The sequence below is a fragment of the Morone saxatilis genome, unplaced genomic scaffold (assembly GCF_004916995.1).
Source record: "Morone saxatilis isolate NCDOM2014 unplaced genomic scaffold, NCSU_SB_2.0 Contig3, whole genome shotgun sequence".
Classification (NCBI taxonomy): domain Eukaryota; kingdom Metazoa; phylum Chordata; class Actinopteri; family Moronidae; genus Morone; species Morone saxatilis.
This window is the reverse complement of record NW_023339873.1, coordinates 14,581,299-14,598,956: the sequence shown is the minus strand read 5'-3', so window position 1 is coordinate 14,598,956 and position 17,658 is coordinate 14,581,299. Positions and strand designations below refer to the sequence as shown.

Genomic DNA, 17,658 nt, shown 5'->3' with positions numbered 1-17,658 from the left:
CTGTTCCTAACATGAACCGTTAAAAAAACATTGGTTCTGCTTCTTTGCTGCCCCCCCCCCCTCAGCTGAGTTTTCAGGTGAAGGTGGGGGTGATGTACTGCCGAGCGGGCCAGAGCACTGAGGAGGAAATGTACAACAACGAGACGGCTGGCCCCGCCCTGGAAGAGTTCCTCCAACTATTGGGGGACAAGGTTCGCCTCAAGGGCTTCACCAAGTACAGAGCCCAGCTGGACACCAAAAGTAACAACTCCCAAACACACTGCTAGATCTTACACATATAGAACTTATTCATTAGTGACCCAGTAATGCATCTTTAAAGTAACAAATTATTATATGCCTGATCACACATAACACTGTAGTAGTTATTCCTAGCCCAACTTTGTATTACTATTGTATTATTAAGTTAATTTTACTTTCATTTTAACAATAAACCAAAGGGCTTGACTCTTTTGTGCATGTCCTGGTTGGCATTTTAGGCTTCCCCTCCTTCATATTGCATTATACTTTATAGCGTTTACTTTGGTTCTTTATCTTGCTTTTGGTCAATTCTTTGGGACCTACTATTGTCCCACCTGCTTTGTCCTTGTGACACTTTTACTTTACTTAACTTTTCTTTTCATCTCTCTTTTGTAGTCTCCCTTCATTAGGATCAGTACTAATAAGTGGATAGATGTACTGTAATTGCATCAGTCTTTAGGGATTCTGGCTTGACTAACACAAAATTTGGTAATTGAACGAAAAGGTGAATCATTTATGGTTGTGACTGTTATCCACAAAGAAACATTGAAGTCTTCATTTATTGAATTATTTAAAATGTAGACACTGTCCATTGTTCTGGCTCCACTTACAGGATGACACTTGAGTGAAAACGTTGATTGAGCTGTGGTTTTGTCATCTTATCCAGGCTGACATTGATCCACAGTTCACTATTGTTGCTGTTTGGGCTACAGTGAAATTGCATCCTGTCTTACACAGAAAACTCTGAGCACACAGAATACACATGTGAGAGAGATGAATGACAGTAATTGTACAACGGGTCTTGTACTGTTTTTCCTGCAGCGGATTCCACGGGCACCCACTCCCTGTACACGACTTACAAGGACTATGAGCTCATGTTCCACGTGTCAACTCTGCTGCCTTACACACCCAACAACAAACAACAGGTAAAAATGGAGAGCACATCTTTGGTGGTATACTATTAGCTGTGTTTAAGAAATGGAAAACTCCTTTTTTTGGAAACAGATGTACCGAAGAAAACTTTAAATGAAGGGTGTAGTGTTTAAGGGAATGCATGATATGACATGTATCAGGTATCAGATTTGATTCCCATCCAACTTTCTAAAGCAACTTTTATTGTCTCCAAGTGCGATGTTTTGTTATTGTTTTGTCTTTAACTGGAATGCACCGTATGCTTGGTATGACTTTGCTTTCAGATAGTCACATACTTCTCCAATTTAAGACTTTGTTGTTTTCCAATGACTAGTTGCTGAGGAAGCGCCACATAGGGAACGACATAGTGACCATCGTGTTCCAGGAGCCCGGTGCTCACCCCTTCACCCCCAAGGCCATTCGCTCTCATTTTCAACATGTCTTCATCATCGTACGAGTGCACAATCCGTGCTCCGACAACACATGCTACAGGTGGGTCATTGTATTTAAACAGCAGAGATAACAGAATGGCAGAATAATAGCTAAACTCCACCGATCACAATGGAAACAAATGTTTTTTCTCTTCGACACATGTTAGAAAATAACTGTTGGTGTGTGTGTGTGTGTGTGGCATGTGTCCTGAACAAAACTCTCTTCCTGGATAAGTACAGGTTTCAGAGAATTATGAGTATGGAACAGCGACTGACACTGAGGTTAAGGTTAGCCCACCAGCTATGAATATATATGACTGTGTGTGGAGACTAAGGAGACTCATTACAATTTTAAGTGGGCCAGACTGACCAAACCCAGTAGCAATGTTAACTTCCCATCTCAGTGCAGAACTGGACCCTTTTATGGGACCCTTAAAAGCTCCACGCTACTTTCAGTGCTACCAGCGGTGTTTTTTTACGCAGGTAGCTACAGTAGCATTAAGACAAAAGCATTGACTGGAAGGCATGGGTCAAACATAAAAGCCTGTTGTGTGACTGTCCCTTCTTGCTGGATCGTGTGTGTTCTTGGGTTCTGCATGTCTACATAAGCATACATTTGTTTGATTATGGTCAAATAGAATAGATTGGCCCTGCAGTAGCTGTCAAACTGATGGGAGATCTCCTCTCCTCCTCCGCTGGCTGATTCTTGGCCTCGTGATGATCTGTGACTGCAACTACCGTGGCAATGTTCAAACTTATGCATCGCTACCCCACCGCACACACACACACTCTCTGTGCTCTGGATATACAGATATTATACACACATAGTTGCTCCCTGTCACTATTGTACTCCCGTTTCTCCTTTTTACCTCCTTTCTCGTGCTCACTTGCGCACAGTTACACACACATGCACGCACTTTTTCCCATGCGCACTAATTCACTCAAAGGCTCACTCTTCACACACTCGTATAATACAAGCCTCCCCATTTCTCCTCCTCCTCTCCCTGCCTGCCACTTTGCCTTTGGGCAGTGTGAGCTGGAATGGTCTGAAGGAGTTAGCGCCATGCACATGAAGTGCTCTCTTCACCCGGACATGCATGTGAGCAGGAAGGGTTGTTGAGAGCTCACAGAGTCCCTCAGAGCTCACAGTGTCCATCTGAGGAGCGGACGGGTCAGGCCAGCCTTCTGTGGATTCAAATTCCCTTGTCAAATTTGGGCTAATTTATTTCAAGCCCTTCTTTTTGTCTCCCGAACAGCTACTCCATTCCCTTCAACGAGTGGCCACCTTTCTTTTTGCCTAAAGAGGGCATTTTTTTTGTTTATACTCTGGGAAAAGAGAGGGGGTGAAATGCTGGCTCTCCTGGTTTGCCTTGTGGTTGAAATGGAGAGGCGCGGGACTCAGAATCCTTGAGTACAATCTAGCTACCCCACCCAGAGACACTCACACACACACCCAGCCTTTGGCTGTGGATTGAGGCACCAAAGGTTAAGACTTCACTCCTGACTGTTTTTCACTAGTCTTTCCATGGATACTTTTTCCTGATGGTTTGGAAAATATTCAGCATTTGGACAAGAGAACACAGTCTGCAAGAATTTGAGTGGTATATCTTGAGTGTGGGATTGTAACTACAGAACAGAATCGAGTTATCATCGACGTGGAAAATCTTTTTGTTTCCTTGCATTGATTGCATCAAAGATTCGGGATATTGTGCAGTAATACTTTGAAGAGCATGGTTGCTTATTGGTGAAACCAGGAGGTAAGTTTTAGGTGTTTGTGTTGATCTTCGTAGGTTGTGGTGTGTGTACTCACGCAGAGTAGTTGATGCTGTGATTTGTCTTTGTCACTTACTGGATACCAAGCTCTGTGGATTTCAGCTGATCGCTACTCACACATTCGCACATATCACACTACACACTAATAACTACATGCACACATACTAGCTTGAATCTTGATTTCCCCCAGAGAGATTATTGTTTGTCATCATTCCATATGACTGTCTTTATATCTTGCGTAAGACCATGTCAATAATGTGGTGTCTTACTTCTCTAATCTGTATTAATAAAGAGCATGTTATGATTTGTTGAGTCATCCAGTTATTAATAGCCTGTTGTTGCCTGCTGCTGAGATTTGGATAATGCTCAGGTCATATTGAGCCAGACCGGAGCATTAGAGGAGTAAGTGGCCCGGGGCCAGCGGGGTGCTAATCTGCTGCTTTCAACCGCTGTCTCAAAGTCACACGGGGCCAGCAAGGCGGATTGCATAACTAGACCTTTGTTTAGGAAACATAGGCCATTTGTGTTTGCTAGCCCTAGCCGCAGAAATGCTTCTCCATACCATGATGTAGCAAAGAGTGGCAGGGTGTCAGCACTGGGAGCTGGCCTGTCAACTGTGATTGGATGTATAGTATTTATACGCCACGTTTAGTCAGGCATGGTTTGCAACATTTCTGCTACAGGCAATGGCTGTGTTATCTGTTTAATGGACTGGATGGGGACGTGTCAGAACTGTCACATCAGCTTATCCGAGACCACGTCTCAGTTTTCCCGTTCTCATGGGCTTTTAATGTATATGCCACTGCTGTATACATCATCAGTTATATCCTCCATGTAACCTTCATACTTTCCAGTAGAAAGTACACAGGGTGTGGGTATGAACACGCTAGCAACTGATTTGACAAACCAAGCAATTCTTCCCAAATGGCAATTTAATCCCAATATGTTTGAAAGCACACTTTGCTTAATGTGTTCCACGCTGATCCCATTTTCTTATGAACAACAGGTATGAGGCAGCAGTACCTGCACCTGTTCACTAATTTATAGTAATCCAACTCAAGGACAGCCATTGTGTGCAAACGGAATAGGAGCAGTAGAGGGTAACAAGAGGAGAGCCTTGCCCGTAGGAATTCTAACGCCCTCCTTTATACTCACAAGTGAAACAGGTCAAAAGCAACAACACCTTAGGGAAAACTATGTAAAGATGTCTCCACTATGCTTTTTGACAACCTCATATGCTGTTTGTCCTTGCAGTGTAACCAAACCGTACTTTTGCTGCAGGCCTATAAAAACTAGGGCTATTTACTGAGGCACCAAAGGTTAAGACTTCACTCCTGACTGTTTTTCACTAGTCTTTCCATGGATACTTATAAAAACTAGGGCTATTTACTAGCAAGAATATGGCGATACAATAAGTATCACGATACAGGAGTTACAATTCAATATACTGTGATATATTGTGATACTATTATATTGTGATTTTTTTTTTTTTTAATCAAATTTTAGGAAAACTGTCAGAAAACCATATGCATAAAATTTGATTATCTGAATTAGTATTTATCACAGTCCCAGTAACATCCAACATCATAGTCCTCAGTTTATGTTTACAACACTGCTATCTAGTAGTTGGAGGTTTAAACACAAGCATTTTCGAAAATCGATGAAATATCACAACACTAAATATCGCAATACAATATTTTCTTAAAACCCTAATAGAAGTTGTTTACAGATATGGATTGTAATGTTTATTTATTTACATACTCCCTCTTTTTTCCTTTCTGCAGTGTGGCTGTCACCCGTTCCCAGGACGTTCCCTCATTTGGCCCACCAATCCCTAAAGGCGTGACCTTCCCCAAGTCCACTGTCTTCAGGGACTTCCTGTTGGGCAAAGTCATCAACGCCGAGAACGCAGCCCACAAGTCAGATAAGTTTGGCGCCATGGCAACACGCACACGGCAGGAGTATCTGCGGGACTTGGCAGAGCGTCATGTGACCAGTACTCCAGTGGAACCCACTGGGAAGTTCCCCTTCATCTCTCTGGCACACAAACGGCGGGAGAAGGTGCGTCCATACAGTGGGGCGGAGCTTCGGAGCCTGGGGGCCGTGACCTGGCAGGTTCATGCTGAAGATCAGGTAGCCGGTGCTGAACGCGAATGCCTGTTGGCCATTTCAAATGACTTCATCATCCTGTTGGATCAAGAGGCCAAAACAGTGGTTTTTAACTGCGCCACGCGTGATGTGATTGGTTGGTCAACGGGGAGCCCCGCCTCCATGAAGATCTACTATGAGCGTGGTGAGAGTGTATCACTGCGCTCCATCAATAACAACACAGAAGACTTTGGAGAGGTTGTCAAAAGACTGGAGGTCAGTAGAACTCCACTACTGTCTATGACGGTACCTCTCATTATCACACACCATCTGCCGTAGCTATCAGAGGTTACACTGAGCCAAACACCCCATCTCTGACAAACCACTTGTGATGAACACCACAGTCATGTCTGACTATCTCAATGGATATTACTTTTATCATTACATTATAGTCATATATCTGGAAAACCTAGTCAATACAGATAACAAAGAACCTACATTATTAAATCAAAAAGTGCTTAGAGAATTATTTTACTTTTATCAGTGACTTCCAGTCCCGTGTAAAGGGGGTGTATTATATGTCATTTTCTCCACTTCCTTGACATCAGTAGTATGAAAAAAGTAAGAACTAAGTATTGTTGATGTTATTATAGCAACATAAGGGTGTAGCCTCAAATTATACAGTCACCAAAAAGCCACAGCTGTTGTGTTGACTCTATGATTATAAGTCATGCTAAGGATAATACATAGTAATTTGGTGATATGATATCATTACTCAGGGTTTCAACGTAGTGTAGGTAAGTCAGTGCCTTTTTTTGATTGGACTATGGATCACTCTGACACTGCAGTTCTAGTTGGTGGTAAACAAAGTTTAGATTTACTGTTGTCTGCTACCAGTACTGACACATGCCCTTCTTTATAAAGCAGGAATGTGTTTTTTTCCCCCTTTTTTCATGGCCTGTCTTTTGGGCATCATGACATGCCTCCAAACTGTAGCTAATTGGAACTCCGCTCCTTCTGTGATTTGCTCCCGGGCTGTACTAACTACTGTTTACTTCTCAATTAACTTCCCACAGGTAGAAGAAGAGCTAGACAGGGTGTTGAAAGGCAGTCAGTTATTATGGGAGAGAATAATTTGAATTAAAGTGCTTAGTATTCATCTAATGTGACTGAAATATGTGCCTCAGCTTGGGTGAGGCTTGCATTTTAAAATATGTAAGACAGTATATTAATTTACCTGATGCACATTATGCATTTTTTCTACTCTCTCTCTAATTCATCCTTCTGCACCTCCTCTCCCTCACTCTGTCTGTTCTGTAGCTGTTGACCAAGGGTAGTCAGACCACAGAGATGACCCTGCGCCGTAATGCCCTGGGCCAGCTGGGCTTTCACGTCAACTTTGAGGGCATTGTCGCTGAGGTGGAGCCCTATGGTTATGCTTGGCAGGCTGGGCTCAGGCAGGGCAGCCGATTGGTGGAGATTTGCAAGGTCTCAGTGGCCTCACTGTCTCACGAGCAGATGATCGACCTCCTCAGAACCTCTGTGACTGTCAAGGTGGTCATCATTCCCCCTCATGAGGACTCCACACCACGCAGGTACAGTGGATATAGATGATCCATAGATGCAAGAGAAACAGAATGCAGTTGTCTGTGGCTGTCTGTAATCTATTCTGAGTGTGAACGCTTCATGTTCCAACAGAGGCTGCTCAGAAATCTACCACATGCCGCTAGTGGATTACAAGAACCACAAGGAGGGCATGCCCTACGAGTTAAAGTTCCCCTTCCGCCCCACCAACAACAACAAGTGGCCACGCACCTCTTCCAGCCCTCAAACACGCGCTGCTGGCACAGGGGGAACGCTGATCAAGGCTCCTCCTTCAGACTTCAGTGACCGCAACTCTGCTGCTATTCCCCGAAGTGTGTCCAGCGACGGGCGACCACTCAACCCCAAAAGGTCACAAAATAAATATAATGCTGAACACACAGCCGTCAGACAGCAGTCTACAGTTTTACTGACATACTTTTGCATCGTCACAGATATTCCCCAGGGAACGACAACTACGCTCTTGCCTGTTCCATCGTGATGGGTCGCACACTGCACAACACAAACTCCCCCTCCAGCCACTCCTACACAGACACCATGAGCTCCAACCACTGGAGGCAGAAGTCTATGCCTGATGGGTAAGTTCTGCCCTTAGCTATGGGTTAAATATGCTAAATTGCCTTTCTGCACTACCTGGCAAGATACGTGACCTTCCTTATCTCCCCTCTAGGTTTAATAACAACAACTGCCAGTCCCCTGTGTCATCTGTGCGGCATGCGGCAGGTGAGGGAGTCAATGGGGTCAAAGCGTGCTCTAGCACTGGTGTTGGATGGTCCCGAACTGGGGAGGGGGAGGTGGCCAGCAGACTGGGGGACAAAACTAGTGCAGGTAAGACAAACTCATAACTCTGGTCTCATATTAGCAATAGCATTGATTAAAACTTAACTAATCCTGTGCTATCACTTGTCTGCAGACCTCATTACCCATATGTCTTTGCTTCCTACAGACACGGTGGTTTCCAAGGCTGTGATTCCTCGCCTCCAGCAGTCAGAGCAGAGCAGCCACATGTCTCCCAACAAAAGCACTAAGGTGAGCTGGAATCAACAAGCATCACGCTGTATGTAATTTCCTCGCTCCTATTTGATAGAATGTTACCATCATGTGGATAAAAACTTGGTGAAAATGCTAATTTGATTCCTCATCTCTGAATAGCCGGACGCTCCGTATTCATCCAGCCAGTCAAGCAGCAACACACTCTCGAGCAACGCCTCCAGCTCCGCCCACAGCGATGAGAAGTGGTACGAAGTGGGCTCACGTTCAGGAGTGCGGAGTGATCTTGAGCTCAACGGCTATCTTCAGGGCGCCTCCACTGACAGCGGCATTGATGCCACCTCCTTCACTGCCACGCAAAGCAGCACAGCTTCCTCCACTGGGGCCTTCAGGGCCAAAGACAAAATCTCATGGCAAGAAGACCCGGGAGGCAGCCAGAGGGCCACAGACACTCCACCTCCGACATCAGACTCTCTGGTCGCCATTGGAGGCAGCGAAATCCCAGCGAAGAGTCCATCTGCCTTTCCCCTAGTTCCTGATAATGGCTCCTACAACCTGAGTGATGCCGCCTCCCACTCCAGGTGTGCTGCTGTTCTGTTCCAGTCAGCTGTTTGCCACTGCATCAGTGTTTCATTAAACAGACAGTGATTCATTGTAGTCCCAATATATCTTGTACCATCCTAGATGGAAAAGTCCAAAGCTCTGCACTTTGGCATTAACAAAGGGAGAGGGGAAGACCTGAAATAACTGTGTGTGTGTGTGTTTGTGTGTGTGTGTGTGTGTTGGTGTGATGTGTGTGTGTGTTGTGTGTGTGTTGTGTGTGTGTGGGGTGTGTGGTGTGGTGTGTGTGTGTGTGGTGTGTTGCATTTGTATGTATCTCCGCTCCCGGTCCCATGATAGAAAGGAAGTGCTTGAAGCTTGCGTAGAAATGCAGACTGTGGAGCTCATGCACTGTCCACTCCTGTTAAATCCCACTTCTCTTGATCACCAAGGCTTTCCTCCCTCTCTTCCACTCAGCGAAATAACCAGTTCCTCTGACGTTACAATTGGCAGCTTTGTTTTATAGCTATTTGCAGCAATGTGGCTAGCATACGACCCAGAACTTGCTGTTTGAAATTCGAGCTTTTTTATGTAAACTGCCGTGGGAATTTATTTGAAGAAATGGGTGCAAGGACACGTGGTCCTATTTTTTATTATAGAATCATCAGTTGTCCCATCGCGCAGGACGAAAGAGATTAGTGAGGGACGTGTTATTTTGTGTTTAAAATATGTGAACAGTCTTAATGCACTGCTAGAAATCTGGAACAAAAGTTGCTATCCTGGGGGCAAGTTCATTTTCAGTCACAATAACAATACCCATCATTCATCAGTCATTTGCCAATTGAACAAAGTTAAAAATAAAATAGAAACCTACAAATTAGTACTCCTGTACCTGCCACTTTTGCAGCCACTTAATTTCTCTTGGTGCTTGTATATTGTATATGTATAATGTAATATAATATATATATATATATATATATATATATATAATACATTAATACGTAAGTCTGTGATGCCTCCTTTTACCCATAAGTCTCACCTCCCTCCCCTCTTTTTCCAGCACTCTCAGTTCTGGCCACTCAGGGAGTCCGATGGGCCAGGGCTGCAGCCCTGTGTCACCACAAGACGAGGCAGCTGCTGAGGCCACCTCACCCACGTCCCAGAACTGTCAGTCCCCAGGGAGCAAGAGTTTCTACCCCCGTCAAGGAGCGACCTCGAAGTACCTGATTGGCTGGAGGAAACCTGGGGGAACTGTCAACTCTGTGGACTTTGGCAGCACTCGCAAGTAAGATAGGAATAGTTTACACTAAACATCTGTGAATGTTTAAAACCGTGTCTCCCTGCAGTGCTGCGTGTTGTGAAAATGAGCATTCGGTGCAGAAATGCGTCCTGCTGTCTGTGGTGTTGATCTTTGAGAGACTGGGGAAAGGAGCCACTGACTTGCTCACCTAATATCAAGGCTTATGTTAATTTGGCCAACACTGCCACCGTGTGGTGTTGCTGCGTTTGAGACAAAATCTTTTGGTTCCCACAAAAGGGTGACTAAACATAATTGCCCTTTTTCATTCAAAGCAAAGCACATTATTTGGCCCAAAGGGTGATTGCACAATTTGTGGTTGATGATAACTTCTGGTTTCACACTGTACAGCTGTTCGACAAACCACAGCTTTTCCTGTTGAAGCAATTAAGTGTCATGTCAAGGGCATGTTGATGTCACATTTTAAGAGAGTAGCCGCAGCTCCTTATCGTTCCCTGATTCTCATCCAGGATTTGAATTGATGACCTTCAGTAACAGACATGCTTTGCTTCCTGGTTTTCTATATAATGTGTGTTATTTGGATGTGGAGTTGAACCTTACCTTTACCTCCAGAAGGCACCAGAGTGATGGTCTGCTCGGTGGTCAGCCACAGCTCAGAGCTAATCTCCGGGGCTCCCAGTCTCCCCAGCGGCACACTGCCAAGTCCAGCCTGGAAGAAGATTTGAAGAAGCTCATCACACTTGACAGCCCTCCACCTACTACAAGTGAAGAGAAGGTACTGAGATAGGCTGTGGCCTAATTGTCTATACTGATGCTAGAAACATAGTACAGTGTTTTTTGACCAGGTGTCCTTCTATCCCAAGAGATACTTCTGCAGTCTCCAGGGGTTATGTGTAAAGCTTAACTAATTAACCCAACTAAACTGAACTAACAAATAGAAATTAAGATTTTATTTTAAATTCATGTGTTAAAGACACAATTGGTGTGATGCTGATTTTATATTTGCAATTAGCTGCCCAGTCACTAGGTAGCAAGCGAGCAGAATTAGAGAGCTAAAAGAAATGAATAAACAATTGAAATAGTGAGCTAAAAGTAATGAATAAACAGTTGAAATAGCTAAGAGTAATGGATAAACAGTTGAGAGTTAAAACTAATAATTAAAAAGTAAAATAGCTAAACGTAATGGATAAATGGTTGAAACTCTCAGTGGTAGTAGCACAAATGCAAGCTTTAGCAAAGCAGCCTATACACTAACTTTGTGTTTATTTGAAAGTGATTCTTCCAATTAAATACCATTTGCAATATGTCTCACTTTGTCTTACCTGTGTCACTTGTTTCTGTCCCTATCCAAAGCCATTGTTTCCAGGTCCACCACCCACTCGTCGCTCCCTCCAGAGAACCCTGTCAGATGAGAGCATTTATGGCGGGCAGAGGGAGCCATCCTCCAGTGGACAGCGTGACACGCCTACCGACCTTCTGTTCAGTTGCTCCACCATGCCACGCTCACCCACCACTCGCCATGGACCAAACCGGCGAGCATCACACAAATCCCTGGGTAAATCTTCAGTTTTTATAGCTAATCACAGAGGAGGTTGGAATGTGATACGTATTGTGGACCTTTGTTTGTAGCTAGAAAAGTAATGTGATTTGCAGTACGTAGTAAGTCTTCAGATAAAGATGTTTGTGATCAACAGAAAAGGAAAAAGGGCTTGAAATTGGTTGCACAATGTTTGTATTTTTCCGTCACTGGAGAACAGATACACATGCTGTTCAGTGTTTTACTTTGCTGTGTCCCGTTCCCAGGAGACCTGTCAGCCCCAGAGAGCTCAGAGCTGGAGCAGGAGAGGAAGAGACAGCAGCTGCAGGACCCCGTCCTCATGCCCCTGCCTGACACTGGGGCAGATGGCCCACTGGACTGGGCTCACCTGGTAGACGCTGCCAAGGCCTTTGAGGGTAGGCACATGTTCAATTTTAATTTTTCTCCTCAACATTGTTGGAAGCGAAGGTTAATTACTTTAACTTTATTAAATATTATTCTTCAGTGGACGATTAGGCAGAAAAAACCCAACTGTAATCTTTACTCTCACCAGAAGAGGGCACTGTTATTCTGTATTTGTTCTCTCTCCAGGTCAAACAATGAGTCTTTTCACTGTTTTTTTATTCAGAGCAGAGGCTGGTCTTTCTAGCAGCCCAAGAGGAGAGCTCCATGGCTGAGAGCACAGCAGCCACCACCCCCCAGCAGGCTGAGCCTCAGGCTGCCCCGCTGAGACAGCCATCGCCTGGGTAAGAGGCCTTAGGTCATGGCCTGGGACCAATGTTTGCTTTATCCACTGGTGTCCAGCACTATGCCAGGGATGACCCTGCAGATTTCACTCCAGTCAAACACTACTGCAGCTGATAGAATTAATTAGTCCTCTGCTCTGGTTGACTGCAGGCTAGACAGTAAAATCAGCAAAGTGTTTGTAAACCTCTATTCCACAGTATATGAAAAAGCCAACCTGCTTTAACCACTGCTTACTCTGAATTCTCAGTGTTTCTACCAACTAATTTCCTGGTTGTCTGTTTTCATAGAGAGACTCCAGCCTGCCTGATGGGTAAGGTCAGCCAGCTGGAGTCAATGGTGAAGGTGCTACAGGAGGACTTAAAGAAGGTGAGTTATTGTTGAGTAAGAGGGAGTGCTCCTCCTGGAAAAAAAATTATTTCAACATAAAATTAAAAAAAACATAAATTTAGACTGACAATATGTGATATATTGTTTTAATGTCAAGATCTAACAGCAGATTGCTCACAAAAGTCTTTGTCACCACCAGGAGAAAGATGCCAAGGCATCACTGCAGGCTCAGATCCAGAGCTTGCGAGAAGACAACCAGCGTCTCCTGGAGGAGTCCTACAGCGCCTCAGCCAAGCTCAAGAAGTTCACAGAGTGGGTCTTTAACACCATCGATATGAACTGATGCACACAGCCGCCGACTGCTCTACTTTAGGAGTTTGACCACTACTCAAACTGACCTGAAACTCGGTTGTTCAGTTCTGAACTTACAACAGAATTACTTCTGAAAACTGACGACATGAACTGTTTCTCTCTGGCTTTTACAAACCAGTGCCAACATGGACTTACATGTCATCCTTCCGCAGCCTTGTGAATCTGTGGTATAATCACCATGAGAGACTACATTATTTTTGGGAAAGAACAGGGGAATAGAAGACAAAGAGCAGTGGTGCGACTGTGTGTCAGTTTTGATCAGCATGCACTCCCTTCCTTTGAATTTCACAAATATGATGCTTTGTGTCCAATTTAATGGATTGTTGTTATCCCTGCATGTCACAGACGGCAAGATGTTGAAACTAACCTAAAGGGATTTAAAGTTACTGTCCCCATTTAGTTCCCCAGCTAAGCTAATTACAAGTGAACAGATTTCCAATTAAAAAGCTCCAACACAATTTAAAATGGGTTCAACCGATGAAAGAGTTGGTGAAAGCAGTCCTATATTCCTCTGATAGAGGTCCACTCTTTCTAAGAGTTAGGTGACAGTGTGTTGTTAATTAGTTGCTGCTTACACGTTCTTCAAACTCACCAATTCAGTGATAACAGCGCTGATTATTTTTTATTACTAACCAAAAGAAAAGAAGCTATATGAGATGATGGGAGATGTCATTCCCCATAAGACACTTTGCTTTTTCAGTAGCAGTGTGGGTAGGTAGACACAGACAGACAGACCCTTTGCATAGCACATAACTGTAAACACTGTAAGGTCAACTGCCTCTCTGTACTGCCTACGTAATAAGATTGTACAAGTGTATTATGTTTAAGTACTAGAGGGTTAAAAGCAAGTAAAACTTGTATAGGACTACTGGTCACAAGCTAATGAAAAGAATATATATATATATATATATATTAAAAAAAAACAGAACACAGAACAAAATGGGTGCCATAAAGATAGAGATTGACAGTTCGGTGTCACTTATTCAGATTATTGTAAATATATGATGCTAACATTTATTTTCTCACCTCAGTCCTGGATACGATATGTAAAGAGTATTTATGACAAAGATGATGGCCAAGAAAAACAGCCATATGCAGTTAGAGGTCTGCATGTAATTATTATGGTCAGTCTCCTATATCAGAGAGTATATGTCCTTTAAATCTAAACAAAGTTTTCAACAGGAGAAAACAAATTTTTAATCCAAAATACTAATTCTCCTTATTTTTATTTTTATTGAAAGTCTTTACGGTTTATTTCCAGCCTTGCCTGCTGCAGTGGATTGATTGACCGTGTCACCTAGTGTTGACAACATGTAAAATGCTACATGGACCTGACCTCCTCCTCCTCCATCCATAGCATGCTAAAAGGGGCTCAATCTGATCCGTATTTCTCTCAATAGATTAAATCGGTACTGTTCAGTATATGATTACATCGTAAGATATTGTGTGAATCCTGAAATTCCAGCTACAGAGTGTTGTAGCATGTAAATCTGCTTGTAAGCCCGACCTGAATTTGGTCTATAGATGACCAGATAAAGTCCCTATTTAAGCCTCCTTTTGTACTCAGACACTGTGCAACTGTATATAAGGAGAATTTGATATTCATCTGAATTTGCACCTTCATTCTTATTTTCTAAGATTATTTTTTGATATATTTCTGCTTTATTGGCTAGGATATAGTGGAGAGTGAAAGGACCGATATGAAAAGTAAACAGGGGATAAGACAGGACAAAGACCATGAGCCGGAGTCAGACGAATGAGTCCCAGGCCCCTAGCACAGCAGAACGCCCCTGCACCTTCATTCTTAACATGTGTGACAGCATGTGATTCTGTTTCCATTGAGCTGTGATGTGTAAAAATGTTTATATCTATTAAAGATATTTTGTTGAATTACACTTTGTCTCACAGAGTGGTCTTTGGCATTTGTGGCAGACACAATATGATTTAGACACACCATTAATATCAGCATCAGAAATACTTTTTCCTCTTTATGTTTTAGCTAGAAAAGTCATTTAAGTGCTATCTGAGGTGGCTATAAGAGTAAATGGATATCTGTCAGTGGCCTGGTAGGAGGTGGTTGCCTGCTGTTGTATTGTGATTAACAGAGAGCTGCTGTTTTTCCACTTAGGCATGATTACACAAGGCAGTCGCCCTGACAGAGACGAGCCTAGATCAGACAGATTGATGGATGAGTATAACCTGAGAGACGCCAGGGTGAAGACGTGGACCATTATGGATCCGAGAAATGAGTGTGATGTCTTTCAGAGTTATACTGCAATGTTGTTTTTGGATATTGGGTCAAAATTATATTAAAGGAGAAGCTCACATTTCTTTCACTCTGTCTTAAAATAGTACTCACATGGCCACATGTATGATGGTCTTGGCAGCTTGGATTGCTCCTCCTGACCATACTGGCCATGAAGAGATAGCTTTCTAATGTGATTCTAACTGAAGAGACGGGGAGCATATCTACAGTCCAAGTTCTGTACAAAAAGGCATTTGTTATGTTGAAGCTAATGAGGCTTCAAATTGAGTGGGTCTCACCAAAAATGTGACTCATTTTAGTACAAAATTCCCTCTCCTGTTTCCACAGTGGTTCCTTAGAGAGCTGCAGTGGACAGATAGTACTGTGACAAGTGCCTGTCTACAGCAATGGGGGTCGGCCCTATGTTCCCCAGACTTATATTGCACATAATGGGAACATGGCAAAGGATCCTATGTTCCCCAATTCTAGAGTTAAGGAAGTATTTCATATTTACCAGGTTTACCATCTCAGTTTAGCCTTGTTAGCATGCAAACCTTTGCTAGTTAAACACAAAGTTGAGCAGAGGTATTGCTTGTATTATTAGCTTTGGCTGAACAGAACTGTCCCCCATCCCACTGGCACTGACAATGCATCAGGAAGGGATTTCTACACTGCCAGTATATGAGAGAAGGAACAATTTGACATGCAATAGTAGGGTAAACACATGTTACCAATAATACTAATTAAGGTTCCATTCCATTCAGGTCAAGCAGAGTTATCCTGCTATTTCATTTCAAAATACATATGGGCATGTGAATATTGTTGGAAGATGGATTCAAAATATATATACCTATACCTATCCTTCAAATAATTTCTTTCAGTAAATGACTGTTTCCACTGTATCTCCATGTTGTCCAGATGCAGCCCCACTGTATGCATTTGTTCAGCTAATAAACACTCCCCTTTAATCACTTTACATGCAGACAGGATCTCTGTGGTGTCATGTGTGTGGACAGTACTGTTGCTCTCTGGCACTGGTGTGACTGACAGCCTGTTCAATAATTTACTATTAATACAGATTATAGCAGGGCCGGCCCCCTTAAAGCAGATTAGAGAAGTCCCTGTCTGTCTGCCTGTCTGTCTGCCTGTCACCTTATTAATGATGGCACTCCTTAATGCCAGAGCTGCTCATGGGACAGGAAGATATGCTGATTGCAGGTCACTGCAGTGTGGGTCGTGTGTTTGATGTAATCAGGGGGATGGGTGGTTATGTCATAATTCTGTATGGTAGATGTACAGATTTGTATTGTGATAGCAGAGCTCTTCTAATGTGGGGGATGGGGGAGATATAATATACAGTCCTGCTCTTTTCCTGCTGAAAAGTATTAGAGGAATGTGTGGGGTAAGCACCGTGGGCCGACGAACAGTTTCACACTCTAATGGGTGCGCCACTCACGTAGGTGTGTGACCTTGGTTTCCCTCGGTTACATTCAATAAGAACAGCAGTTTTGAGTTGTTTAAATTTTCTGACTTCATCTGCTTTCGCCGGAAGAACTATCTTAAACATACTGAACTTTTAATTATAAGAATTGGGCTTTTCATTTGTTTCGCTTGATGGAATGTTCATTCAAGGTCTTTTCTGTGTGTGAGGAATAGTTGAAGCACCTCAAATATTTTCAAGGACATTAAAGAGGAGGCTTCACAGAGCCAGGACCTCTGAAACAACTGAAATAGGGAAGAACACACAATGAAGAAAAGCAAGCAAGATCGTTCTTTGATAACTGGTGAACCGGTTCTGTCAACACAAACATCTGTAAGTGTGCGGCTGTGTGTCTGTGTGTGTTCACTCTCCATGCATGCATTCACAAATTGGCCATGCCATGTATTTCTGGAGTGTCTTCCTTGGGGGCTTTTGGGATCTCATTTATGGCAGGAAAAAAGGTTCATTCGTTCGGGTTGCCATTTAAGCTTCAATGATTCCAGAGTTTCCTTGAAGAGAGAGGGAAAGAGAAGAACATAGACATGCAAGAGTGGAGTAGCTGGAGACAGAAACAGAGTGCATGTTTGCCATCCTCAAGCACTAAATATGGAAATTAATGCGAGGAGATAAAAGCTTCGGAAATACAAATGTAAGTTGTGGAAATATGTCTAACTTTGGATCATAGCCTTCTTAAGGAAACAAGCAATGAGCAGCCTCTCACACATAAGCTTTGAATCGAAATTGAAAAGCTCAAAGAGTCTGGAATATATATTTATAGCCTTGCAACTGTGTGCGCTCAGTAACTTGTTTTTATATTAGCATTTCAATATCTTCCTAATGAAATGTTTCTCATTTTCAGCATCGGTGGGCGCTGCTGCTGCAGTGTGCATCTCTCTGTCCTCCTTTCCTCTTCACTGTGCATCCACTGCTCTCTCTCTCTCTCTCGCTCTCACACACACATACATAAACACTGCCTCGTGCAAACATTCACCCTCTCTCTCTGTCTTTTTCCTCCTTCTATTTTCCTCTTTATATTCTCTGTAATTCCTTCATCCCTCCCCCTTTTCCAAACTGATCTGCCCTCTATATTTTGCACAGCATCTCCCTGCCTCTCTCTCT

At 43.3% G+C, this 17,658-nt stretch overlaps 1 protein-coding gene across 2 annotated transcripts in view; it reads left to right on the top strand.

Annotated features, from left to right (window-relative positions):
• The window catches only part of LOC118337269 (signal-induced proliferation-associated 1-like protein 1), a 34,405-nt gene extending 19,696 nt beyond the window's left edge, over nucleotides 1-14,709 (top strand). The window contains exons 5-22 of one of the 2 annotated variants that reach the window (XM_035674217.1): nucleotides 66-240; nucleotides 1,060-1,163; nucleotides 1,484-1,641; nucleotides 5,138-5,717; nucleotides 6,762-7,036; nucleotides 7,140-7,394; nucleotides 7,478-7,621; nucleotides 7,714-7,871; nucleotides 7,990-8,072; nucleotides 8,196-8,614; nucleotides 9,634-9,858; nucleotides 10,444-10,606; nucleotides 11,185-11,386; nucleotides 11,635-11,784; nucleotides 11,997-12,114; nucleotides 12,403-12,481; nucleotides 12,642-12,754; nucleotides 14,488-14,709. In XM_035674217.1, the coding sequence (XP_035530110.1) occupies nucleotides 66-240; nucleotides 1,060-1,163; nucleotides 1,484-1,641; nucleotides 5,138-5,717; nucleotides 6,762-7,036; nucleotides 7,140-7,394; nucleotides 7,478-7,621; nucleotides 7,714-7,871; nucleotides 7,990-8,072; nucleotides 8,196-8,614; nucleotides 9,634-9,858; nucleotides 10,444-10,606; nucleotides 11,185-11,386; nucleotides 11,635-11,784; nucleotides 11,997-12,114; nucleotides 12,403-12,481; nucleotides 12,642-12,754; nucleotides 14,488-14,494 (3,408 nt within the window). In that variant the 3' untranslated portion in view covers nucleotides 14,495-14,709. Of the gene's footprint in view, nucleotides 1-65; nucleotides 241-1,059; nucleotides 1,164-1,483; nucleotides 1,642-5,137; nucleotides 5,718-6,761; nucleotides 7,037-7,139; nucleotides 7,395-7,477; nucleotides 7,622-7,713; nucleotides 7,872-7,989; nucleotides 8,073-8,195; nucleotides 8,615-9,633; nucleotides 9,859-10,443; nucleotides 10,607-11,184; nucleotides 11,387-11,634; nucleotides 11,785-11,996; nucleotides 12,115-12,402; nucleotides 12,482-12,641 lie in introns of both variants that reach the window. The other variant, XM_035674216.1, reaches the window with a different exon arrangement.
• The last annotated feature ends 2,949 nt before the right edge of the window (nucleotides 14,710-17,658 follow it).